General features: G+C 38.0%; 1 protein-coding gene across 2 annotated transcripts; it reads right to left on the minus strand.

Moving 5' to 3' along the window:
- LOC122053136 (MLO-like protein 4) lies at positions 1–27,524 on the minus strand. 2 transcript variants are annotated; one of them, XM_042615041.1, is made up of 15 exons: positions 27,299–27,524; positions 27,138–27,195; positions 26,808–27,034; positions 26,624–26,740; positions 26,481–26,541; positions 25,871–25,962; positions 15,267–15,341; positions 14,957–15,042; positions 2,859–2,908; positions 2,739–2,779; positions 2,474–2,644; positions 2,368–2,403; positions 1,613–1,680; positions 874–934; positions 1–618 (listed from the first exon to the last, which is right to left on the minus strand). In XM_042615041.1, exons 1-15 carry the CDS (start codon positions 27,410–27,412, stop codon positions 256–258), a joined length of 1,620 nt encoding a protein of 539 aa, XP_042470975.1. In that variant the 5' UTR covers positions 27,413–27,524; the 3' UTR covers positions 1–255. The 2 variants fall into 2 exon arrangements, with proteins under 2 accessions (XP_042470975.1, XP_042470984.1); XM_042615050.1 differs by lacking the exon at positions 15,267–15,341.
- Between the last annotated feature and the right edge of the window lie 156 nt (positions 27,525–27,680).

A 27,680-nucleotide genomic window follows, 5' to 3' on the forward strand; every position in this document is an offset into this window, starting at 1 on the left:
TATATTAATCTCTTAATTCTGGATACCTTTCATTACATAATGAAAGTATCTTTGTCTGCGATTACTACAACATCCAACTCAGCAAGAGTTCATTAACTCTAAAAGGATACTAGTGAAGCATGAAAATGAAATGTCAAACACAAGCAAATAAGCACTGCTAAAAGTAAATTCCACTATCAGTCTGATTTCATGTCATCCTGGCGCGACTCAGAGGAATAACCCAGGTGTTGAATGCCCTCCCTCTCTGTGTTCTAGTTAGAGATGAGGTGTAGTTGTATGGTGCCTTGGTTCGTCGGAATTATCTAGGACAAGCTCCTCCAAAGATGCTCTAGATGAGCAACGAGACAGGGTTCCAGATTCAATTGTATTGGTCTCGTCGGTCTCGTCTATGGTTGATCCCAGTGAGCAAGTTGATGTAATGGTTCCCGTTCGATAAAGCATTGGGTCACGCTTCGACTTCTCTTCTATGGTTGATCCCAGTGAGCAAGTTGATGTTATGGTTCCCGTTCGATAAAGCATTGGGTCACGCTGTGACTTCTCTTTCACTCTCCTACACCAGCTATGAAGAGACTCCCTTACTCTCTCAGCAAGCAGAGACTTCTTGAATTTGGATCCCATCTGTACTTGCAACAGAAATGCAGTTAGATCGCAGTGGAGGTAGTATTACAACTGGCAAGTAGCGTAGGTTTATAGAATCTCTCAAATTTAAATTTAAAGAAATAGCAATTTGAAGTTGCAACATGTATGTGCTCGCTCGAGTGTGTGTATTCTTCCTGGAGCATTAGCACCAAACAAACACTAACTTTACAATGCCGGTTGACATCAATGCTGAATTAAGGAGGAAGAAATCCTAAAGTTTTAGGAAAACCTGACCTGAGAAATTATCACATTAAGTGGTAACGTGCTGTAGCTGCACCAAAACTGAACTAGTAGCCTGCAAGATGAACCATGTCAGGCAAATCAAAGGCAAAGTATATGCCGTAGATGCATCTGCATAACATAAGATTCATTCAAGATGTTCATGGGAGCTACTGCATGCATTGATAATTCAGTGTCAAATTTCTGTTACTTTGTATAATTGTTTTGGAGAAAAATAAATTTTCAAGTAATTCTCACAGTTGATCATTATAACAATTGGTTTCGTGGCTCAACTTTGTATTTCTACAAAGTTTAGTTGCATTGTATACGACAGTTACATCGCTTGCAAGTTAGTTGGTATTGGCAATGTCCATAGACGCAGTCAGTTTGAAAAAGAGGTTCACGTCGTACCCCTTCACCAAAAATAATCCTAGTGAACTGCAGCACAGCTATATTTAAGAACAGAACTTAACCTCATTGAAACATTGGTTGCAAATTGGCTTATTGTTGCAAAATGACCTAAATTAGTTATATTTCTTGTATACCCTCATTGAAATATTGAGTCGTTAATGAGATGGAATCCATTTCAAGAACTCCTAAATACCATTCAGGATGCGACTACAAAAGCAAAAAATATCAGAGTTCCCAGTTATATACAAGTGACTATTTGAATCCTTCCCTGCCATGGAGCACTCCTAAGAGCAATAGCAATATTCAGATCAAGGGGTATTTATTGCATAATCAACATACTTACCCTGAAATCAAGCGAATAACAATCATAAAATGGTTGTTCATGAAACATGATTGTGAACTTAAATCCCACTGCAAAAGGAGTTTCCATGTTAGTAATTTGGTGAGAATGACTAGCATAAAAGTGTAAGAAGCTATGTTCAAATACAATTATCAGCACAACAAAGAATTTGAGGAGACAACATAATGAAGAGTTGACTTCTTTTCCCTAATAAAACATATAGATAAGAAAAATGTCATATACGAACCTTTCAATTATTGTTGCATAATATGGCAATTTGAAACCAGAATCCATCTATTTTTTATGGCATGTGCTGACCGATACTTGGGCAAGTTGATTATAAAAACAAAAAACCTCGTCTCAACCATTTGGGATTAGCCACATGGAACTTATCTCACCATTAAGCTCATGTAAAGGTCATAATACCTATGCCATTTTGTTCTCTTTTATTATATCAACAAGAGTTTTCTTTGATCACCTCTTAAACAAGTTAGAAATACATACTACATAAGACACAATTATTTAGACAATATATTTTCTATCTCCTTTCAACTCTAGAAAATACCCAAAGGACATACATCTTCTATTTACAACAGTTGTAACCCAAAGATTCTACATATGTACGAGAAACTTCAATTAGACAAATAAACGACAAATATATATGAAGGTCGTGCTATAAAAAATTATTTAGAGATGTCCAGAAAAGTCAAAACCCATTTTTAGACTAGTTAAATAAAATACATTTACTGACATCTTACCAAAGACCAGATGAATGTTGCCATCTCGAAAGCATTCTGAAAGATTTTTTTTAAAAAAATGTTAGAAAACAGAAACAGAAAATACAAGCAACAATGTTTGATTCACCTGAAAGGAAATGAATTGTATCAACCACAATAGTATTTCAGGTTTGCCAAACCAAAAGAGATCATCACGTGGCTTTAGCTGTGTTCCAATGCATGGATCTGTTGCCCCAGCAACATCGAGAGCTAATTGAGCAACAACTTGTTCAAGTTTGGTTCCCACTAACATTGCCAACTGTGTAATGTCAAAGAATGGAAGCTACAAATGGGATACAAAGCAGAAAAAACATTCATATTTTGAGATTAGAAAAGAACATGGAAATGCTTACTATGGCAGGGATGAAAGATAACCAGAAGTAGATATTAACCCCTGCAAAATTGAAGACATCAAAGATGTTGTAGAAAAAAAGAAAGGTGTAAGAAACTTCTTATTAAAAAACAATTCTTGCCATGAATGTTCACAAGAATACACAATATTGCATATGCCCAAAGTGGCCAGCTGCAACACAAACAAACAAAAGAACTCCAATTAGAACAGCTAATCCAGGTTTGTTAAACTTCATCGAAATGAAATTGATATTGTGCTAATTTTAAGACAAGATGTAATTAGAAAAAAAAAAAATAAGAAGTAGAGGTGTCAAACAGGCCACGCATAGCGTGGCACTGGCCTAAGCCCAAGTTGGGCAGTATCTTGCTATGCCACTACAAAAATAGTCGTGAATAACGACTGAATATTCCGTCGGCATTCCGTCGGTAAATGAGATTTCCGACGGAATACCGACGGAATTTTTAACATCGGAAAGAATTGGGTCGGCGCTCAATTTACCGACGGAAAATATATTCAGTCGGTGATTACCGACGGAATTCATAAATTCCGTCGGTATATATTAACGACAGAAACCTTGCCCGTCGGCAAAGGGCAAACGTCGTGTAACGGACTTTACCGACTGAATTATAATCCGTCGATAAATCACCGACGGAATTAACATTTCCGTCGGTAATTACCGACGGAATGAACATTTCCGTCGGTAATCACCGACGGAATAGTAAATTCCGTCGGTGATTACCGACGGAATTTACTATTCCGTCGGTGATTACCGACGGAATTAACATTTCCGTCGGCAATGTATCGTAAACATCCTGTTCCAGTTCGATAGATTACCGACGGAATAAGAATTTCCGTCGGTAATTACCAGTAAAAAATTTGAAATGCTTGCTCTGCATTTCTCACTTATCATATATACAATTTTTATATAATAAAAATCATCACAAACGATGGTAACACAAACACAAATCATATATAATCACAATCCACACAATCAACAACCAACACAACATACAATATGCTCATAAACAAATGATAAAACTGTCTAAAAAACAATACAAAACATATAATTATACTAACAAGTTCCCATATCTCCAAAATTCAATACAAAATAAAACATAACCAAATATCAAGTACTTACAATCATACATCCAAAAGTACTGACAAGTCAACGTCAAATACAAAATATCCAAACTTATCATGATACATCACCTACACATATCCAAATATAATCCTGTAAAAGTCCAATATAAGAGATTATAATTAGACTGAATCGATATAAATGTAATATATAATTCAAGAATTGTAATATATAACTAATTTTGTATGTAATAAAATACCTGAATTATATTGTAGATATTCAATGATAGTACGGTGGTGAATGTATCAATATGAACTCCTATAAAATGCAATACAATTTAAGATAAATATCTAAATTTGTTAAGAATCTGAAACCTAATAAGAATCTAAAATTGTAATGGCTACTCTATCTTATAAGAGATAAGGAATCAATGAATCACATTCAAGCATAGTAGAAAGCAAGATGGATGCAACATGCTCATGGTAGTGTGGTATGAGAGCTCATCAAGGAAATAAAAAAGGTAGACGCTAAAAAAAATAAAATATTAAAGGATGAAAAGCTCCCTACTAAAAATCCTAAAGCACAGAGATGTGGTATGAGAGCTCATCAAGGAAGAATTCATGAACACCCTGAAAGTAACATGTTTAGTCTCAACAAAGAAACATTGTTTAAGAGGGCATCATCAGACCAGTGCACTTCACCCTTTCCTCTTGGCTGGTCATATAAACTATTATAAGTTCAACTGCCCATAATAAAGTACATCTAATTTACTAATCTATTGTGAACAAACTAAGTACCTGTGTATTAAAGTAATCAAGTAGCCAAATGCTTTTAGTTGATCAGGTAGATAAAAGTAATGGAAGCAAGTTAAGATTAAAGTAAAATAAACAACAAAAAACTATAATTAATATCATTGCAATTGATAAACTATTTTTTTTTAGAGAACCCTACAAGTGATGTCTACTTCAGTGGCCAAGGGTTTCATTTTCAAAGTTTGCCTCCTTAACCATAACTATTAGCAATCCAAATTATTTATTGTTACCACCAAATCACCTGATCAGCAACCAATAATGGGCGTTTGTCTTCTAATCAGCAACCAATAAAGGATGAAAAAGACTGGTGAATTAAAAAGAAAAAAAATTAAACATATTAGAGAAGAACAAGAGAAAGAGATTAAGTAAAAGTTGTGAGAAGTGCTTTTATAGAAATGCTCATTCTTAATAGTTAATATTATAATTTAAAATTATAAATAATTAATCCAAATGGTTATGCAATGGTTATTAGAAATTTTATGATGGAGAAAGTAAATCAGATGTTCGGTTCACAATCAAACAACATTAATATTGAATTAATAACAACTAGAATGATTGCACTAAGAAAAAAATTTAGTTGTAATTGAACATACCTCAGAAAAATCTAATCATCAGCAGGGTGTAATGGATCTTGAGTCTCCTGTGACTCAATACCATGCTCTGACTGGGGATCCTGTGACTGGGGCGGCTGTGATCGGTCACATCTAGCAATGACTGCTCGCATCTGGGGCAATGCCTGCTCCTGAACAGTCCATCTCTCCTCCCACCTCTGATCCATTACTGCTCACAAGGGAAGGGCTCCAACAATGACTACTGAGATAGAGCAGGACTACCAAAGGGCAGGAGTCTCTAAGCGGCTCATCACTTGTCTCCCATCTCCAAATTGGTATCAAGACAGGTACATGGATTCAAATAAAGCAAAAAAAAGGAAAAAGAAGCAACTGAAATATCAAATGGTGCAGCACAAGTCTCAGTGCAAGAAACGGATCGAAAAATTGGAATAGTACAGGCAGAAAATGTACAGAACCAGGTGGTTACAAGGAAGGAAGAAGGGAAAAATAAAAAGCCTGCGGCTGCCGCGAGCAGCGGCATGCGGCGGTCGGCTGTCGCAAGCAGGGGCATGCGCCGCCGGCCTGCAGTGAACAGGGCCCAGCGGCGCGTCAAACAGAAGAGAAGAGGAGGAGAGGAGCATACCAGAGTCGCCTGTTGCTGATCGCCGAGAACGAGAGAGGACACGAGGCTGGACGCCGAGATCGCCGGTTGCCGATCGCTGAGGATGCGGAGAGGAGAGGAGAGTTCGCGCGGAGAGGAAAGTCATACGGGGCCCGTGCCCTAATTTTTACTATGCTTTACCGACGGAATGTAATTCCGTCGGTAAATACCGACGGAATTGTGATTCCGTCGGAAAATGCCGACGGAAGCATAATTCCGTCGGCAATTTCCGACGGAATCATACAATCCGTCGGTACCCAATAATTTATCGGAGCGCCAGAATACTGGTATTTACCGACGGAATTTTAATTCCGTCGGTAAACATCAATACCCGAATCCGTTAAAAAATTTGCCGACTGAAGATTATATTCAGTCGGTAAATACCGACTGAAATATAAATTCAGTCGGAATATTACCGACTGAATTTAATTCAGTCGGAATATTACCGACTGAATTTAATTCAGTCGGTAATTCCGTCGGTATTTGCAGGTTTTTTTGTAGTGTGCCCAAGGCCACACCCATTATCCAAATAATCCTTCTTTTTATTAACAATCAATTAAGAGGATGTTTTAGCTCTTTTAAAATATTAATCCTATTTTTCCTTTCTTCAATTACTCATCTCATTCTCCGTATAAAAATTATGAAAGAAAAATATCATATTACTTATGCTAATGGAATAACTATTACATAGGTATATATAGGACTTTAGAGTTAATCCTAACCTAAAACACAAACCGCTCCATCAATAACCATATTAATACTAATAGTTCTAACACTCCTCAAGCAAGAGCATAGATATTTTCTATGTCCAACTTATACATGAACTAGAGATACCCTAATAACAAGACTATAAATTGCACCAAATAACGAAATAAAAATATGACACTTGCATTCAGGTGAAACAAAACTAGGCGATAGGATTGCAAGCATAAGCTACCAATGGGTATGCCCACATTCTCTTTTGATCAAAGGATTTAGGATAAAGCGCGACGCTGGTTAGCCTCTCCTCAAGGACAACCTCTGTGAAAAATCTTTTATAACCTTAAACAGGTTGCCATATAGAAATTATGGAAAGGAAATATTATACAAATAATTAGTATACGGCTATATAAGCCTCTGGTCATGGCCTAAACTTAAAAAATACTTGAGTGGGATTCTCACATTCTGCAATTCAACTGGAGCTAACTTCATGGAGGTTAGAGCCCCGAGATTGCAACACAGCTTATGGCTGCACATATTCTTTTGTCCCGTCTTAAAGTTGAACTAAGCATCTCTTATCTAGCTATCTAGATGGCAGCTTTATGGGGGCAATATATCTTCTAGACCAGGTTGGAGCTGAACCAACAACATCCAAACACTCGACAGTTAAAGTTCCATACATCAGCAAGCATTCATAGAAAAAACATTTCTTCAACATTCGACAGTTAAAGATTAGAATATGTATCCATTAATTAACATGTTCATATTATAAATATATTTAGAATTATAAAAAAAAATTACAGCATAAATCATTAAAAAATAATAAAATGGTTTTATGTTATTATATTTTTACGTATTTTGTTTCTTCTCAAACCCATAAGTCCCTGGTACAGCCCAATGACATCTCTAGTAAGAAATCCTAGATATTGTAAAGAATATAAATGTCAGATGCAATTAATAGAACAGTATAGAAAAGGCTCAAAGTGAGAGATGGGCAGATATAGAATTTAAATGCTAGTCAAGATCCTAGAAAGTATATGAATATCTTCAAAGAAGTAACTACTATGTGCTTCCTGAACCTAAAATTTAAAAGAATACCAGTAATGGCACTCATCTAAGAGACAGTATTATAAAGAACAAAAAAAGGTGAGGGGCACAAGGAAAGAGCACATCAACCTAATCAGTTTTTACTTTGTTAAAAGAGTACATCAACCTGATCAAATTTGTAGAGAGAACAACCATACACATCAAAAATTTGAACACATCAGGACATTAAAAAGTCATGGAGAGGATCTGGTCAAGTAATTAATCTGCCCATATTCTCTACGACTACTAACTATGCCAAGAAATTTAGTAAAAAGGATGTCAACATCAGTGTCTCATCGTGTAAATCACACACAGTGTCCATATTGTTAGGACCAAAAGTAGCTAGAGGGGGGGGGGCGTGGGCGCGGTGCGCTTCGTTGCTTGGCGTTGCTTGTTTCTTCTTGGATGTGCAGCGGAAAATACAGAAACAAACACAAACACGCTAACACTAGGATTTTACTTGGTATCCACCTCACAAGAGGTGACTAATCCAAGGATCCACACCAACGCACACACCCTCCACTATGAATAACACTCCTTTATGGTAACTACCAAAGGCGGAGAAGCCCTACAACACTCTCAATACAAGAAGAAGAAAGGGAAATACAAGTTAAGCAAAAGCTTACAAGATGTGCAGTAAAAACCCTAACCCTAACTTCTTCCTCTTGCAATAGATCCGCCTCTTGACTTGGAAAGCCTCCAAGAACCTTCAAGAACTGGCGATCACGTGCTTGTAGAGAGCGTGGAGGAGCGGAATGAATCGAGAAGAGCTCGTAAAGGAATGCCAAGACCACGCCGCTGCGGCTTTAAACCCCCGACGGTCGGATCCCGATCGATTCAATGTTCCCGATCGAGCCTGGATCGATCCACGGATCGATCCGGCGCCTGCTCGAGAACGCTCCGATCGATCCCGGATCGATCCCGCTTATCTCGCGAGCAGATCGCCCGATCGATCGGCCGATCGATCGGGACCTCGATCGATCCACGGATCGATCCGTGGCTGTCGACTGGAATCGGATCGATCCACTAATCGATCCGTACTCCGATCGATCCACGGATCGATCCAAGACTTGGTTTTGCCCAAAACCAAGTCCCAAACCTCCCTAACCAACATCCGGTCAACTCGACCTGCTGGTACATCATGTCTCGCATCCGTCACCCTCGACCGCCAGACTCCCACCAAGTGTCCGCCAATCCTTTGACCCACTGGACTTTTACTGTCGTGCAAGTATCCGGTCACCTATCGACCTACTGACTTCCACTGTATGTCCGGGTCAACCTCGACCCATCTCGACTTCCTTCCTCGCCAAGTATCCATCAATCCTTTGACCTACTGACTTCCAACACCGGATGTCCGATCATCCTCGATCCATCTGGATTTCCTTCTGCCGGCTTCACTCACTGGGACTTTCACCCAGCTTCACTCACTAGGGTTTTCCATCCGCCTAGCTTCACCACTAGGACTTTCACCCAGCTTCACTCACTAGGTTTTCCATCTTCCTAGCTTTACTCATTTCCGATCAAGTATCCATCAACCTCGACCTACTTGACTCTTCTTCAATCAATATCTTATTGTCAAACATCTAAACCCCAACCAAGACTCACTTGGTTAACCAGGTCACCTGACCGAGGGATTCGCACCAACAATCTCCCCTTGATGTTTGACAATACCACAATAACACTTACAATCCCACATGTAAGTTAAGCTAATCCTATAGCCTCCTTCTTCACGCCACTAGGTAATGAACCCATAAATTGCTTTCATTCTCCCCAAGAGGGCAAACCCCCAGGTAACGAAAACCTAACTTACTTCCTTTCATTCTCCCCTATCGCACACATCAACCCCTACTAATAAAACACATCAACCCGCTTTGGACACACATCAACCTATGCTCCAATTGGGCACACTTCAACAACTCCATTTGTTCAAGACTCAAGAGTTGTTCATCGTGATCACAATTTCACTCATTGTGATCAACTCAATATCAAGGTCCCATACCCTTCATTATCCTTAACTCTTCAATGTCGACAAATACCCAACCTCGAGCATTTTCAACCACTGAGTTGCCACTTGAAATGATGAGGATATCCACCCCCATTTATCCCCATTTCAAGTTTAAATGCTCAACCTCGAGCAAGTTCACAACAGAAGGTTAACCACCTTCCAAGGTTCATGAAAAATAACTTTTCATGTCTTTAAAGAGTCCATCCCCCTAAAAACATGGTGGTAACTTCTGTCATTGCACCAACTATGACTTGGAATCCCTAAACCTTTAAGAAACCCAGATTTCGAAGTTTTGAGGTTCAAATATTCAAAATTTGAAACAAACCTCAACCTAAACTTCATGAAGTCTTCCTTAACCATTCCATCCTTGTTTTCACACGAAAACACCCTTTTATGTATACAAATGTATTTTAAGGGTTTCGAATGGTTACCTAGACTAAAATAGGTTCAAAGTGCTGAAATCCAGCTTTCCCACCAAAATCAGCAACTTGGATCGATTCGAGTTGGGTTCCAATCGATTGAACCTTTCTGAATCGATCCACCGATCGATTCAGACTACTGGATCGATCGGCTGATCGATCCAGTGATCTTCCGCAGATTTGCCTTCTGAATCGATCCATGGATCGATTCAGGCACTCCAATCGATCCATGGATCGATCGGAGCTCTGATAGTTGCTGAAATTCCATTTCAGTCAACTTCAGAAACCCCTAGAAAATTCTACAAAAATCCAAAAATTATGAAATTTCGTGTAGACATTGTTTAGGGCATATATTATCAAGGAAAAATAGTTTTCTATGAAAATACATCATATTTTCAAAGATTGACACAAACTTGAAAACTTGCAAAAACTTTAGTGTTTTCTTCAAGTTTGTGTCTAACTATTCAATGGTGATTACTATCAAAAGATAGCCTTCACCAAGGTTTTCCAAAATCATTTTAAAAACGTTTTCAAAACCAATATCCCACCATATTCCTTGGGCTTAATGCACATGACTTGTACATTAGCTTTCCCAATGATGGGAAAACACATATCTATGTGTTTTGATGAAACTAAAACTCAAAAGAATGCACTAAATCAACATCTTGAGTTTTGTTCATCATCCTAACATCTCACTTGTATCTAATGTGCACTAAAACACATACAAGTCATCTTATAGATCTTTGTGAGATGTAGAGATTGGTTTTGCCCTAATCTAGGGATCATGCATACTATCTAGGCATTTTGGAGATATTAAACACCCACCTAGGATGTCACTTGTTAATAAGTGTTGTTAAATGCCTTTTGTCCTTGATTACAAGGAATTAAACTAAAGCATGATAATGTTATGGCATACATCAAAATAAAATAACTTTCAAAAGAAATATTCCTATAACTACATGATGTATGCATGACATGACATGGTATTTTTGTATTTTTCATAATAAGTCATGAATGCAAAAGTAGACATGATGTCATGGCATATGATGGGCAAACAATCATGGCAAGATTTAGCATAAATAAAATATACCTAGATTAACTATCTAAGTATCCTTAAAACCTTAGCTAAACTTACAACTTAAACCTAGATTGCCCTTAAGTGCGTCAAGAAAACGCCAAAACCTAAATTGGCATTTCTAATTCCCTTGATTAATTTATGCCAATTGAAATTAAGCATATTCCTCAAATGTTGGCATATTTCATTTTTCCACAAGAGTAGCACTTTAAAGTTAAGACCCGGATTGCCTTAAATTTCCTAAGAACATACCAAAATCCCAACTTGGTAGCTCTTATGAATTTCCCAATATGTGCCTTTTAAGATTAAAATCAAATTTTCACCACTAGGCACATTTTACTCTTTCAAGGAGTAAATAATAGTTCCATTTCATTTTCAAAGGTTAACAAAACCTTGAAAATGCTCCTCGAGTGTCAATTTCAAAGTTGGGTTAACTACCCTTCTAATCGAGTTGACACTCTCAACCCATTTAGGGAAGATGCTCCTAGGAACCCAACACCTATTGGTGCTCCTTGGATGCTCTAGGTACTCACTAGGATAACTTCCCTAGATACCTTCCTAGTGACCTTGTTGGGCTTCTTAGAGCCTCGTCACATTTTCTAGGTCAACCCTGGGGATAGCCTCCTTGTGACCTTGTTAGTGACTTTCTTAGACTTCTTAGAAGTCTTAGTCACTTTGGTTGCAAAAATACTCTTAGGGATGACTTCCCTAGTATTCTTGACTTGACCACTAAACCTAGGGTTTGTTCCATAACTATATGGAACCCTATGATAACTAGGCACATCCTTCTTAGCCTTTGGTTTGTATCCCAAACCTCTATGGCTATTTGATGGCTTTGACTTTCCTAGCCCTAGGTTTTGCTCATTTTGCCCTTTTAGGATATTTTCCATCCTTTTTAGGGTCTTTTCCATTTTATCAAGTCTTGATCTCAAGACTTGATTTTCTATCATTAAATCCTTAGAATTTGGTTTTTCATTAAGTCCATGAGCATTTTGGTTTCTCGGCTTGTATCTAAAATCCTTAGAGTTATTGCCTAGACTTTTACCTACATTCCTAACCCTAGGAGTGATAGTCTTAGCATGTAGGCCACATGTTTTCCTTAAACCATGCTTTCTATTCTTATGGTAAATTGCATTAAAATGATAAAAGTTAGACCTATCATGCTTTTACCATAATGTAAAGGAGTACGCTCAATAAATGTTACCTTCCTTTTTGACTAGTGCCTCCTTGAGCCTTGACCCTCTTCTTCCCTTGGGGCATTGACTACGATAATGCCCTTTTGATTGCAAGAGAAGCATATAATATGCTCCTCTCTTCTTCAGTGTTGGGATGGCCTCCTTGGGCTTCACCTTGCCCTTGCGCCACTGGCCCTTCTTCTTGGCTAATTTAGGGCACTTGCTCTTGTAGTGCCCGCTTTCCCCCTCAAAACATATTATATGATTTTTATTTTAATTGAAATATTATTACCTTCGTAGGGGTGGCATCTTTCCTTGGATCCGGAGAGACTTCCTCTTGATCGGACCTCGATTCTCCTCCATTTGATTTTTCTTGACTCGTGGAGGTAGAATCTTCTTCTTCGTCTCTTGACCCGGATGTAGGCTTCTCCTTCTTCTTGATCGCGTCACCAAGGATCGCTCCCCTCAATCCTAGAGGAGGCTTCATCATCTTGAATACGAAACAAGGAGTATGCTCCCTTCTTCATTGCATTCCCTCGAGGATGAAGCTTCTTGGATTTCTTCTTCGGAGGTTGAGCATTTTTCAACCTCGGAATCCTCCTCTTGGTCTTGCTCCAAAGAGTCACCCTCTCGATTCTTCTTGATCTTGCAAAGTGGGGGATCTCTTGTATTGTCGCCAATTTGCTCCAAAGCTCCTTGGCATCTTCAATTCTCCAACTTGAGCCAAGATGTGGCTAGGCAATAAGTTGACCAATAGCTTGGTCACTTTGTCATTTGCCTCGCCCTTTGAATTGCTCCAGCTCCATCCGCTTTGTAAGTCCTGGAGTTCGTTGAGCTGCCTTCCATTAGAGCAAACCATTGCTCATCTCCATCATAAGAAAATTTTCGATTCTTGATCTCCAAGAATCGAAGCTTGAGTGTATGGTGGAGCTACCCTGTGTCAAATCCAAGTCCATCTTGGAATTGCATCTTGAAGTCGAGCTTGATAAAATCTTGAACTTGAAGAAATTGCTTCAACTTCTTCACCCTCTAGCTTTTCTTGATATGCTTGACCCTTCCGGCGATGATTCCGGTGAAGAGCGGCCTGCTCGATACCACTTGTTAGACCAAAAGTAGCTAGAGGGGGTGAATAGCTCGTCGCGTTCGTGCGCTTCGTTGCTTGGCGTTGCTTGTTTCTTCGATGGTGTGATAGAAACAAACACAAACACGCTAACACTAGGATTTTACTTGGTATCCACCTCACAAGAGGTGACTAATCCAAGGATCCACACCAACGCACACACCTCCACTATGAATAACACTCTCAATACCAAAGGCGGAGAAGCCTACAACACTCTCAATACAAGAAGAAGAAAGGAAAATACAAGACAAGTTTGCGCAAGAAAACCCTAACCCTAACTTCTTCTCTAGATCCGCCTCTTGACTTGGAAAGCCCAAGAACCTTCAAGCGCGATCACGCGTTTGTAGAGAGTGGAGGAGCGGAATGAATCGAGAAGAGCTCGTAAAGGAACGCCAAGACCACGCTCGCTGCGCTTTAAACCCGACGCACGGTCGGATCCCGATCGATTCGAATGTTCGAATCGATCGGAAGGCTTGATCGATCCACGGATCGATCGAGCGCTTATCGCCAGGAAGCGCTGGATCGATCCACGGATCGATCCACGCTATCTCGCGAAGATCGTCCCGATCGATCGTGATCGATCGGGACCTCCGGATCGATCCACGGATCGATCCGAGCTTCGTGAGGAAGAACCGGATCGATCCACTAATCGATCACGGCGGATCGATCCACGGATCGATCCAAGACTTGGTTTTGCCCAAAACCAAGTCCCAAACCTCCTAACCAACATCCGTCAACTCGACTGTTGGTACATCATGCCTCGGCATCTGGTCACCCTCGACCGCCAGACTCCCCACCAGTGTCCGTCAACCTGACCCACTTGGACTTTTACTCGTCGTGCCAAGTATCCGGTCACTCTATTGACCTACTTGGACTTCCACCAGATGTCTGGTCAACCTTGACCCATCTTGACTTCCTTCCTTGCCAAGTATCCAGTCAATCCTTTGACCTACTTGGACTTCCCAACACCAGATGTCCGATCATCCTTGATCCATCTGGATTTCCTTCCTTGCCTGGCTTCACTCACCAGGACTTTCACCTAGCTTCACTCACTAGGGTTTTCCATCTGCCTAGCTTCACTCACTAGGACTTTCACCTAGCTTCACTCACTAGGACTTTCACCTAGCTTCACTCACTAGGGTTTTCCATCTTCCTGACATTCCAGTTAGGACTTCCCAGTCAAGTATCCAGTCAACCTTGACCTACTTGACTCTTCTTCAATCAATATCTTATTGTCAAACATCTAAACCCTAACCAAGACTCAGCTTGGTTAACCAGGTCACCCTTGACCTGAGGGATATTGCACCAACACATATAAGAAATGAAATTTACCGCCATTAAATCATTATACCTCCCTTAAAATGTATCTATCAATATAGATTGGAAAGACAAATTGAGAATATATCTAGAATCAGAGTAACTAGAGGCTTTCTAGTAATGCTATGATTTAATGGACCAGTTGATAGTCACACATAGAAACACAGCTATTATGTCAAAGTAATAGCAGTGCCAAACTATATCAAATTACTTGTAAGTACCTGATACCAACACTTCGATAAAACTCATCTTCCATGCTCCGGACCATATATTTGTGAAAATTATAAGAAAGTGGCAATTTGTGATTCTGCAATGCAAAATAGAAGAAATATGTTAGCTAGATCAAACTAATGCAGTGCGCCCCTCAAAGAAAATTAATATAGTCCATGAATCATTCAGTAGCCATGGTAATGTGGTGTAAGAGATTGATCGGCAAAAAGAGAAGTTGCATGCCACAGGTATGTAGGAAAGGCTTGTGAAAAAGGTAATGCATCAGCAGCTGTAGATGAAAGTTTCAAATGAGATACTTACAGTGATGAAGCCTAATCGCAGTGCTAGGTAGTCTGACTTTGCTATAGAACCCTTGAATTGGCGAATGAAACAAAGCTACAAGGAAGTCGACAACATCAGAACTCAGAAACATGTTTGACACTGCTTACGATGTAAATCACCATTAGTAACTGGTTGGTCAAATAAAGATCTTTCAGCTCAAAATATGTTGCTACAGTCCATTCTTTCCCTAACAACCAGTGTATTTGTCATATGGTTTGTTGAAAGGCCAACCTGGCTATTTGAATTTTACACATCAAATGTTTCTGGCATCTGCAAAGCCTCACTGTTTGGTAAGTTAATATGACACATTAGTATCATTTTTAAAACAAAGATTATGAATTGGTTAGAGTGATACACGCTGGCTTTAATCTTTTTCTCATTGGAAGTGTTGTAGAGTGGAATTTGATGAGTTCAAGTAGTTGGTCACTTCACAACCTTATTATAATTGTTTATTCTACTACCATTGGAAAATCAGAAACGATGATGGCACACATGCTTCGACGAGGGTAAAGATCTGTATTCTCCAGAAACTAGATTTGTCAACAAAGTCATATTGGTAAGTATCTTAAATGCATAAAGTTACAAAACTGCTGATTTGCAATCTATACATTTTTCATTTTAACTTCAGGTACATACTATATAAGAGTGCAGGCAACTTGGTATATAGTAGTCATAATTAATAATACGTCTTAAGCACTAGTAAATATTTTCTTAGCATACCCTCAAGCATGTCATAAGTAGATAAAACAAGGCCCCCACGGGCTGGATCAGCTGGAGAGGTGCCTGATTCTTGCAGCTAAGGTTCTGGGGTCAAAGGTCGCCAGCTGCACACGGGGTTAAAATCCTGGTCTGCTCTGCCAAAAATTCCTGCGACCCCCAGTCACCTCTCTTGCCCAGCATTAACCGTGATTTACTCCCTCTGGAATCCTGGGGGCCAGGCCCAGGGTGTTAGAGTGTATACTAAAAGCCTAGCTTTTGGTATAAATATTTATCTAGAAATAAAAATCACATTGGTCAAATGTCTACATTTATGATAAATGTAGTTGCTCAATTAATTTATATTGTAGATAACATGGTGTGTGGTGTCACACACAGAAGATCATGTTATTAGTTCCTTATAAATTATAAACAGTAGCTCACGACCAAGATGGAAAGGAGCAAACCATTGGAAGGTCGTAGTGTAATTAGGTATTAGTTTATCTTAACTATATAATTACACTAGTACACTTAGAGTGTATTGAGTAGGACCATTTGAGGTCGTTCCTTTTATACTGACTTTATGAAGGAACAAAGACCTCAGTTATTATGGAAGTGTGTGCTCTTAATCCTAATATAATAACAAGCACATATATTTGATATTTATTTCTTTAATTTATCAATGGGTGAGATTTAGTTCGATGAATCAATAAGCTCGATAAGTTGGGAAATGATATCACTTATAGTGTGTGTTGTTGATTATGAAGGAACCGTGTCCTAGTAATCTAGGTTGAGAATGTCCCAAGAGGAGCTCATAAGAATTGTCATGTTAAACCCCGCAGTGGACTTAGTCCGGCATACGATGATGAAGTTGAGTGGTACTACTCTTGGAGCTAGATATTAATTAAGCGAGTTGTCGAACTTACTTAATTAGTGGACATTTGTTATCTTAAACAGGAGACTAACACACTCATAATAAGAAGGAGCCCAAATGTAATTTGGGATGGTGCGTAGTTCAATAATAATTCTTTAGTGGAATGATTATTATTGATGAAATTAAGTTGTGTTCAGGGATGCTTAATTTCATCGGGAGACCAAAACCAATTCCTCCTCTCGGTCCCTATCGTAGCCTCTATATATAAAGTCTTGTATCCATCCAAGCCCATCTTCTAATCTATGTTGTTGGTGTTGCTATCCAAGGATGCTCATGTTGTTGTGATTAACATGATCAGCAAGTTCATGTTTGCTTGCTGTGAGATGCCGTTTATTGGTGTTCAATTGCTTCAACATTTTTCTTGCCAACTGTTTTTACCGTGAGAAGCTTTGAGTTGTCAACGTGAAAAGTTGAGAAGCTTTGAGATATCAACATGAAAATCTTTTAGAAACTTACCAAAAGATGATGTGTCAACGTGAGAAATTGGTGAGGCTGATCCCATGGAATTAAAAGGAGTTTAATTTTAATTTTTAAATTCTTTTTATAACTATCCAACCAGCCAACGTTGATATGATTCATGTGAGAAATTGGTAAGGCTGATCACATGGAATTAAAAGGAGTTTAATTTTAATTTATTAAATTCTTTTTATAACTATCCAATCATGAAGGGATTAAAAGGGGAAATTTTATTTCCGGAAACAAATAAGGAAGTTTTAATTTATGTTTAAAATGTTATTTGCTTGGGATTTTAATGTGGCCGGCCATTAAAAAAAGGAATTTAATTTTAATTAATTAAATTTTTTATGGCAAAAGAATTAAGGAAGTTTTTATTTAAATTTCCTTATTTGCCAAAACCAAGGATTATAAAAGAGGAGGTAGAGGAGGCTTCATAGTGAACGTCTCTATTATTTTTCTCCCTCTTTTCTTCTTTGGGTGTGGCCGACCCTTTCTTTTCTCTCCTCTCCTTTGTGTGGCCGAAACTTTCTCATGGTGGAGATAACTTTGGTGGCCGGATCTAAGAAGGAGAAGAAGGAGAGAAAAGATGCCTCTTTTCTAGCATCCCTTGGAGCATGGTGGTGGTGGCCGAACCTCTTCATCCGAGAAGAAGTTTTGATGGCCGAAACTTGCAAGGAAGAAGAAGGTGCTTGGTGGTTCTCATCTCGGAAGATTGTTGCTCACACAACGTCCGAGGTTAGAAGAGGAATACGGTAGAAGATCAAGAGGTTTTTCTAAAAGGTATAACTAGTATTTTTCTTTCCGCATCATACTAGTTATTTTTGGAAATAATACTAAATACAAGAGGCATACGATTCTAGTGTTTCGAATTTGTTTTCGATATAGTGTTCTTTTGTTTTTCTTTTCCTTGTGATTTGATTGTTCTTTTCGGTTAACCTAAAGTTATTTTAGGAAATTAAATATTAGCTTTCCATAAAAGGTTTTGTCTAGTTGGTGGTTGCTCCCATATCAAGAAGGTCATGTGCCTCGCCAGTACTGGGAACCAATTATGGAAATTAATATTTAATGAAATTAATAACTTAAGGTGATTTGGAACGTGTTAAGTTCCGCAGAGATCCAAGTCTAAACCTAAAAGAACAAATAGATTAAGTTTGGATCAAACGTGTTAAGTTCCGCAGCGATCCAAAATTTAATTTAAAAGAACACACGGTAGCTAGGAAAGGTTCGGACTTGACAAAATTTTTCTGATGGAACCTCTAGGTTTTAGTGTAGACCAACAATTCGTATCGAGCTAGGGTTTCGCCTCTGTATTGGTATTAGGTTAATTACGCATATAATACATAATTTAGGCGAGTTAATAGTAGGATGTGCTAACTTTGTGGACGCAGGATCCAACTATTACGGCTTTTAATTATTATGTGTGATTGGACCCTGACACGTCAAGGGCATTTATACGTGTGTGCATGATTGTATTAAAATACAACAGGAGCTGTATTTAGTTTTATTAGATTTTATTTTGATCTAGATACATGTTCTTTTGGAATATAGGATCAAATGTAAAATTCTATTTATGTCATGGATCGAATCTTGCAAAGCGTGGAACCTTCTAAGGACCGAGGCGCAGTGACTAAGAGCAAGATGGACGCGACCAGACCCGATGTGGCCAAATACGGCAAAGAACTTGGGATGACAACACACGGAGGACAACCTAGAGATAAAAGTCATAATAGTTGAAAATTAGATTTTCTATTTATTGCTTTATATTGTGCTGTGTGTGCATGTTAGTATTATAAAATAATAGTAGGCTAGCATAGTTAAATTCCTCGTTTATAAAAACTAAGTGGGAGAGGGATTTTAAATAAATCCCACGGTCTCCATTATTTGGTTTGTAAGTGATGCAAACAAGCTTCGCACGTTGGCTCGAGTGCCTTCCTCCATAACGGACGAGCTTGTTTGTAGATCACTGTAATGCATTCTATTTTGGATGACTATAGGAAGTTAATTAAGAGCGTGTGATCTTCCCAACCGAAGGGCATAATCTTATTAATGGACTTAGTGTCAAGTAATGGTATACACTTAGACACATCTAATAGTATCCTCCCATCGGAGTCACCGCTATTATTTGTGAACAAATGAAACCAACTATTAATTAGTCAAATAGGTTGACAAGATAATAAAATTAAAGGGTTAAAACCCTCTTACAAACGATTGATTTTGTATACGTCCACACTAACGCGGCATACAAAATTAACGGTGTTCGAGTTAATTTTATTTGTCATAAAGATACGTTGACAAGATAGTTAATGGGTAAAACCCTCCTTTTACAAATGTGAATTGATATCGTCCACACTAACGCCGGCGTACGAAATTCACTTGTTTGAGGTCAGTGAATTTAAATAATATTGTTTGAGGAATCAATATTTTTTAAATTCAAAAGTTTTGTCCAAATATTTGATCAAAGAATGATCAACTATTAATTTTATTCATCATAAAGTAAAGTCGACGAGATAATAAAATTAATGAATAAAATCTCCTCTTCGATTTTATATACGTTCACACTATCGTGACATACAAAATTCATGGGGATTTTTAAGGAGTTGATCTTGACCAAGTATTTTTGTGATTCTTAGGATTTAAAATGTTTGTCAATACCCTAGTAGTCATACTATAAGAAAGACTTAGTAATCCCAAGTGTAATGATTGGAAATAGGACTTGGACATTAAAGCCTCTCTGAACTAAGAACAATATAGTGTATTTAATTCATTAGTGAAACATGTTTAGTGGTGTTATCTACCGAACCTAGATGTAGATATGATGCCATTAATTATGTTCCAAGGTTTCAGAAACCAAAGAACTAAATGAAAATTAAAACACCGCCTATATGGGCACTACTGTAAAAATGATACCAGTGGGAGATGTTTATCTTTGATAAGAATAAAACATGGATTTTGAGTAATTGTTTTACGCACCAAGTTTAGAAAGAACTAGTTTCTTCTAAACTATTCAAAGAACTTGATATTCTCTTTTTAACAAAGTCATATTAAGAAAAAGAGGAAGTTATCTGTTCTAGACGTTGGTTGGCAATTTATAAATCCAATAACTCTCACGATGCAACAAATGGAAATTAGTAACACATCTTCTAACTTTAAGAGAAAGTAACCTTCAAAATGAACCAATTATATCTTTGGCTTCTAAGGCTAGGTTATATTAACTTGAGTAGGATTCATTAGTAGTGGAAATCTTTCCAACCTACGAGTCTTACTTGGAAGGAAAAATAACCAAGAAGCTATTAAGTCTAAGGGGAATGGAGTCAAAGATATATTGGGATTGGTTCATTCTGAGTTGTGTGATCCTATGAGCATCCAGGTAAGAGGTTGTTTCAAATATTTCATCTATTTTATAGACAACTATTTGAGATACGGATATATTTACTTGATGTCGCAAGTCTAAGTGCTTTGATTAGTTCAAAGAGTACGAGGCTAATGCGGAGAAACGACAAAGTAAAAGACACTATGGTAAGATCGTAGTGGCAAGTACCTCTTGGAAGAATTTAGAGTCATTCATTAGAAATCCAAACTAACTACACCGTACACTCCAACAGAATGGTGTAGAAAAGGAAGGTATAGGACTCTTATGGAAATAAGTAGATGATGAGTTATTAAGAATATTATCAAAATCATTTTAAGGATATACTCGGAAACGGGAGTGAATATAGTACCTTCTAAAGTCGAACTCTCTCTCATATAGAATTCTTTGAATAAAGCGTGTTTATTTCAAGCATATTGGATTCGATAGACATACGCAGTAAGAGAGACAATGATAAGTTGGACAGAATTCACTTGTTTGTGGGTTATCCTAGTAAAATGAAAATAGGTTTATAGTCTTAAAATCGAAGGTCATTGTTAGCATCAATGACCGATTTTTAAAAAAGACTATGTAATAAACCATGTGCCAATAAGAAAATTTGTTCTTAAGGAAATAATAAAAGGCATGTCTAATCCAGCACCAACTGTATAAGATGAGATACCACAAGAAACTGCAACACGATCACAAATGATACACAATCGCAGAAAGTGCCTTGTCGTAGTGGGAGGTTGTTAGCAACCTAAAAGATTCAAGTTTTGGGAGAGTTTTTGGACTCGATCCCGGAGGACATGAACTGATCTCGGACATATAATAAACACTACAAGATAAAGACTGCATCTCGCAAAGAGTAATGAATAGTAATTAGAATATATGATTCTAATAAAACTGAAGCTTGTAGAACCACCAAACGGTGTAAAAAGTCTATAATAGGAAAAGAGGAATAGAAAGGAAGGTAGTAACTTTCAAAGCGAGGCTTGATGAAAAAGGAACTTTTCACCGGTAGCCACGCTTAAGTCTATCCGAATTCTTTTATCTATTCGCAAGTGGATGTCAAGACAAGATTCCTTAATGGAAGTCTTGATGAAAGCATCCATATAAAGCAACCGGAAGGGTTCATTGCATCAGATATGGACTCAAGAGTATCAAGTGCCAGTGAGCTCGAGGCAAAGCTTCAAGATTCGAACATCCGGTTTATCAAGTAATCCGGACCTATGGATTTATTGAGTAAACGGATAAGTCTTGTATATCAAAAGGTGTGATGGAAACGTGGTGGTATTTCTCATACTATATACGTAGATAACATTTTGGTAGTTGGAAACAATATCAAAATGTTGTAAGAATATGGTTGTCCAAATAATTCGATATAAAGGACTTGAGAATGTATATATTTTTGAGATCAAAGTGATAAGGGATCGAAAGAAAAATATATTTTACTTATCCTAAGCTCGATACATCGAAAAATCCTTGCTCGTTTTAAGCACGCAAAACTCCTCGAAAGGTTTCTTACCTTTAAGCACGGAGTGTCTTTATCTAAAGAGATGTCTACGATGACATCAAAGGAGATCGAGGACACGTAGGCAATTCTTTATGCTTTAGACAACCTAATGTATGCTATGCACGAGATCGAAATCTATTTTGCCAAGGGCATAGTTAGAGATATCAAAGTAACCCTAGACAAGGACATTGGACTGCAGTAAAGCATATAAGAGGCGCTAGAGATTATACGCTAGCTTACAAGGCAGTTAATTTGGTCCTGTGGGTTACTTGGATTTTGACTTCCAATCGGATAGGACAATAATAAGTCGACCTCGGGGTTTTGTGTTTACTTTAGGAGGAAAAGTCATTACTATGGAAGAATGATAAGCATAGGTGTTTTTCTGGACTCCATGAAGCTGAGTATATGGCAAGCCTCCGAGGTAGCCATAAAAGTCGAATGACTTAATTACCTCAAGATAGACTTAGATATGATTTAGTTTGTCCAAAGATTATTACAATTTATTGAAATAATAATGGTGCAAAGAATAAACTCGAAGAAACCATGAGTCTATAAGGCAAGTAAACACATAGAGCGCAAGTACTACCCAATACGAGAAATTGTATAACGAGGAGAAGTAGATTGCATCAGATGATAATCTATGGTCCTTAAGGCAAGAGCTGAAAGGCATGGAATCGGATGTATGGCGAGATATGGCGACTAGTCTTTAGTATAAGTGGGAGATTGTTAGAGTGTATACTAAAAGCCTAGCTTTTGGTATAAATATTTATCTAGAAATAAAAATCACATTGATCAAATGTCTACATTTATGATAAATGTAGTTGCTCAATTAATTTATATTGTAGATAATATGTTAGAAGATCACGTTATTAGTTCCTTATAAATTATAAACAAGAGCTCACGACCAAGATGGAAAGGAGCAAACCATGGAAGGTCGTAGTGTAATTAGGTATTAGTTTATCTTAACTATATAATTACACTAGTACACTTAGAGTGTATAGTAGGACCATTTGAGGTCGCTTCTTTTATACTATGAAGGAACAAAGACCTCAGTTATTATGGAAGTGTGTGCTCTTAATCCTAATATAATAACAAGCACATATATTTGATATTTATTTCTTTAATTTATCAATGGGTGAGATTTAGTTCGATGAATCAATAAGCTCGATAAGTTGGGAAATGATATCACTTATAGTGTGTGTTGTTGATTATAGAAGGAAACTGTGTCCTAGTAATCTAGGTTGAGAATGTCCCCAAGAGGAGCTCATAAGAATTGTCATGTTAAACCCTGCAGGTGGACTTAGTCCGACATGATGATGAAGTTGAGTGGTACTACTCTTGGAGCTAGATATTAATTAAGCGAGTTGTCAGTAACTTACTTAATTAGTGGACATTTGTTATCTTAAACACAGGGAGACTAACACACTCATAATAAGAAGGAGCCCAAAATGTAATTTGGGATTGGTGCGGTAGTTCAATAATAATTCTTTAGTGGAATGAATTATTATTGATGAAATTAAGTTGTGTGTTCGGGGCGAACACGGGATGCTTAATTTCATCGGGAGACCAAAACCAATTCCTCCTCTCGGTCCCTATCGTAGCCTCTATATATAAAGTCTTGTATCCATCCAAGCCCATCTTCTAATCTATGTTGTTGGTGTTGCTATCCAAGGATGCTCATGTTGTTGTGATTAACATGATCAGCAAGTTCATGTTTGCTTGCTGTGAGATGCCGTTTATTGGTGTTCAATTGCTTCAACATTTTTCTTGCCAACTGTTTTTACCGTGAGAAGCTTTGAGTTGTCAACGTGAAAAGTTGAGAAGCTTTGAGATATCAACATGAAAATCTTTTAGAAACTTACCAAAAGATGATGTGTCAACGTGAGAAATTGGTGAGGCTGATCCCATGGAATTAAAAGGAGTTTAATTTTAATTTTTAAATTCTTTTTATAACTATCCAACCAGCCAACGTTGATATGATTCATGTGAGAAATTGGTAAGGCTGATCACATGGAATTAAAAGGAGTTTAATTTTAATTTATTAAATTCTTTTTATAACTATCCAATCATGAAGGGATTAAAAGGGGAAATTTTATTTCCGGAAACAAATAAGGAAGTTTTAATTTATGTTTAAAATGTTATTTGCTTGGGATTTTAATGTGGCCGGCCATTAAAAAAAGGAATTTAATTTTAATTAATTAAATTTTTTATGGCAAAAGAATTAAGGAAGTTTTTATTTAAATTTCCTTATTTGCCAAAACCAAGGATTATAAAAGAGGAGGTAGAGGAGGCTTCATAGTGAACGTCTCTATTATTTTTCTCCCTCTTTTCTTCTTTGGGTGTGGCCGACCCTTTCTTTTCTCTCCTCTCCTTTGTGTGGCCGAAACTTTCTCATGGTGGAGATAACTTTGGTGGCCGGATCTAAGAAGGAGAAGAAGGAGAGAAAAGATGCCTCTTTTCTAGCATCCCTTGGAGCATGGTGGTGGTGGCCGAAACTTGCAAGGAAGAAGAAGGTGCTTGGTGGTTCTCATCTCGGAAGATTGTTGCCCACACAACGTCCGAGGTTAGAAGAGGAATACGGTAGAAGATCAAGAGGTTTTTCTAAAAGGTATAACTAGTATTTTTCTTTCCGCATCATACTAGTTATTTTTGGAAATAATACTAAATACAAGAGGCATACGATTCTAGTGTTTCGAATTTGTTTTCGATATAGTGTTCTTTTGTTTTTCTTTTCCTTGTGATTTGATTGTTCTTTTCGGTTAACCTAAAGTTATTTTAGGAAATTAAATATTAGCTTTCCATAAAAGGTTTTGTCTAGTCGGTGGTGGTTGCTCCCATATCCAAGAAGGCCATGTGCCTCGCCACGTCAGTACTGGGAACCAATTATGGAAATTAATATTTAATGGAATTAATAACTTAAGGTGATTTGGGTCGAACGTGTTAAGTTCCGCAGGAGATCCAAGTCTAAACCTAAAAGAACAAATAGATTAAGTTTTGGATCAAACGTGTTAAGTTCCGCAGGCGATCCAAAATTTAATTTAAAAGAACACATGGTAGCTAGGAAAAGGTTCAGACCTTTGTACAAAATTTTTGTACAGTGGAACCTCTAGGTTTTCCGAGTAGCAACCAACACAGGGGGCCGCTAGGGTGGCGGTTCCACCTTTTTTGCAGATAAGTAGATAAAACAAAATTGATAATCATATAGATGAAGCTCGATATCTTTTTCTTACTATTGGTAATATAGAGATTCAATGTGAACCTTAATCATCACTGGAAAACACTAACAAATTAAAATGAAGTTGCAATAAGTTTTGAAATAACCTTAATAGCTTATTTCTAAGTATTGTTTAAGTAACCAGATGGACCAGTGTAATTCACCAACTTCATAACAGCATAGAAATAGGCCAAGCATATCCAAATAGTTAGAATACACAGCTGGTTTACTGTCAGTGTATAGAACAAGCATCTCCAACCCCTATCAATTGAGCAGGTAAATAGTCATTGCCCAAATAAATATATTATTACAAGATAGAGGCAGCAAGTTCACTAAACCACATCAACTTTAAGTTTTGAGAATACATTCTCTAAGAAAACCAGAGGATAAAGCATTAAATGTAGTTTGAATCAAATCTCACCATCCAAATAAGAATCTTGTTCTTGCTCCATGGATGTGATGCATGATGAAATACAAATGTACTCTGTCGCTTCATCATATTTCTTCTCCTTGCTTCAATGAAAAAAGAAGCAGAATTCATTTAGATAGCCAAACATATAGCTCTGACAATGATTATTTGAAGAGGAAAAAAAAGGTGAAATAGCTGAAAGTTACATTGCCTTCTCATGCTGGTAGGTTGAATACTAAAACTATTCACAAAGTAGAACCAATTCATTAGCATATCAACCTCAACCACTAGATAAAAATGCTTGTCTAACTTAGTAGCTCACCCATCTAACATATAAACCCAGCTATTAGCTAACAATTCACCAAGTACAAGTAAATTAAGATGTCATAATCTTCTCACTTAAGCCTTGATGTCCCAATGAAATCTCATCCTTTACAACATCTGATACCAATTATCATAACCCACTCAAATAAGGAAACTAAAAGTTAACAGGTTCTTTCGACTCCAAGTTGATAGTAGCTCATTTATGTAAGTTCATAAATCTCCTTTCTCAGCCCAAGATCCAAATGTGAATAATCACCTACAAAAAAAGAAAATTAATTTACAAGCATTGTGAGTTTACCTTGCAAATCCTCAGTAAAAAGTGGATATGCTTGGATCTCCCATTTCCTCCAGCTATAAATCTTCAACTCCAAATGCATACTGATTTACCACTAGTACATATGACATGCTTGAAGGAGAGAGTACACAAAAAAGCAACAGTACCTTGATCATAGACAAAACAACGGTGACGAAGCTGTACAAAACATGAGTGATTCCAAGAATGAACAGGAAGCGGTGAAGCTGCTCCAATCCTTCAAACGAGACGAAGGGCTCATAACCCTGAAGACGAAGATCCATCAACCAGAATTCAAAGCAACGAACCAAGCATCTCCTAATCATAGCTCACTTCCTGACAATGGTTCGCAGGTGCTTCAAGTAAAGGGTCCCCAGTAATAACAACAGCCGAACGGTTCTGATCCGAGCTGCCATCAGTAGCCGCCAAAAGATCGTCAAAATCGGCCTCGGAGCAAATGTAGAAGCGGCTGCTGAAGAGAGACGACGGGACGCAAATATCTGATATCCACCTCGCTGTCTGGCTCAGCATTAACGAGATGAGCCCCAGCAACATGAGCTCTTCAATTAAAAAAAAAACACGACTTTTGCTCACAAAAGCATAAAAAAAAAAACTTTTATTATGGAATCGAAATGGAAAAACCGCGAGACTTTATGCAATCACCTTCACGGATCTTCTCGAGGGCGGCGAGCATGGCCTTCCGCTTCGTCTTCCTCAACCACTGCGGAGCGCAAGAACGCACCAGAAGAAACGAACAATAGGTAGAATAGTGATCTTCTTGTGACGAGTAGAGGACGGAGAGAGAGAGAGAAAAAAATAATTACCTTTCCGAACCGGTAGATTGATCGCTCAACGACGAAGCAAACGGCGACCATGACGGTGGTGACAGTGGCGACGGACCACGTCGGGGTCTCGGCGAGAGATCTTCCATCGCCCATATCCCTTCCTCCTCTCTCTCGCTCTTTGCTCGACCAATCCCGATCTCGCCATGTCTTGAAGCGGGTCGAGTGATGCGAGGAGAAAGTTTTTTTTTTTTCACTCTCTTTTTTAATTGCGGCGCATTTCGGGAATTCGAGCGTCAGTGGAGGGAAGGACCTCCGAGTCTCCGACATCCCCGTTCGCACAGTGTTGAAGGAAATAAATGACGTCTATATTTTAAGGGACACAACGTCCCGAACACAAAAGTTACCGGACCTCACAAGACAT

The sequence above is a fragment of the Zingiber officinale genome, chromosome 1B, assembly GCF_018446385.1.
Source record: "Zingiber officinale cultivar Zhangliang chromosome 1B, Zo_v1.1, whole genome shotgun sequence".
Classification (NCBI taxonomy): domain Eukaryota; kingdom Viridiplantae; phylum Streptophyta; class Magnoliopsida; order Zingiberales; family Zingiberaceae; genus Zingiber; species Zingiber officinale.

Excerpts from the sequence above, each read along its gene's own strand:
- LOC122053136 (XM_042615041.1), bottom strand. The coding sequence starts at position 27,412 with ATGGGCGATGGAAGATCTCTCGCCGAGACCCCGACGTGGTCCGTCGCC. Across the intron at positions 27,196-27,298 it reads CAATCTACCGGTTCGGAAAG|TGGTTGAGGAAGACGAAGCG; the intron begins GTAATTATTTTT and ends TGCGCTCCGCAG. Across the intron at positions 15,043-15,266 it reads TGCGATTAGGCTTCATCACT|AATCACAAATTGCCACTTTC; the intron begins GTAAGTATCTCA and ends TTTGCATTGCAG.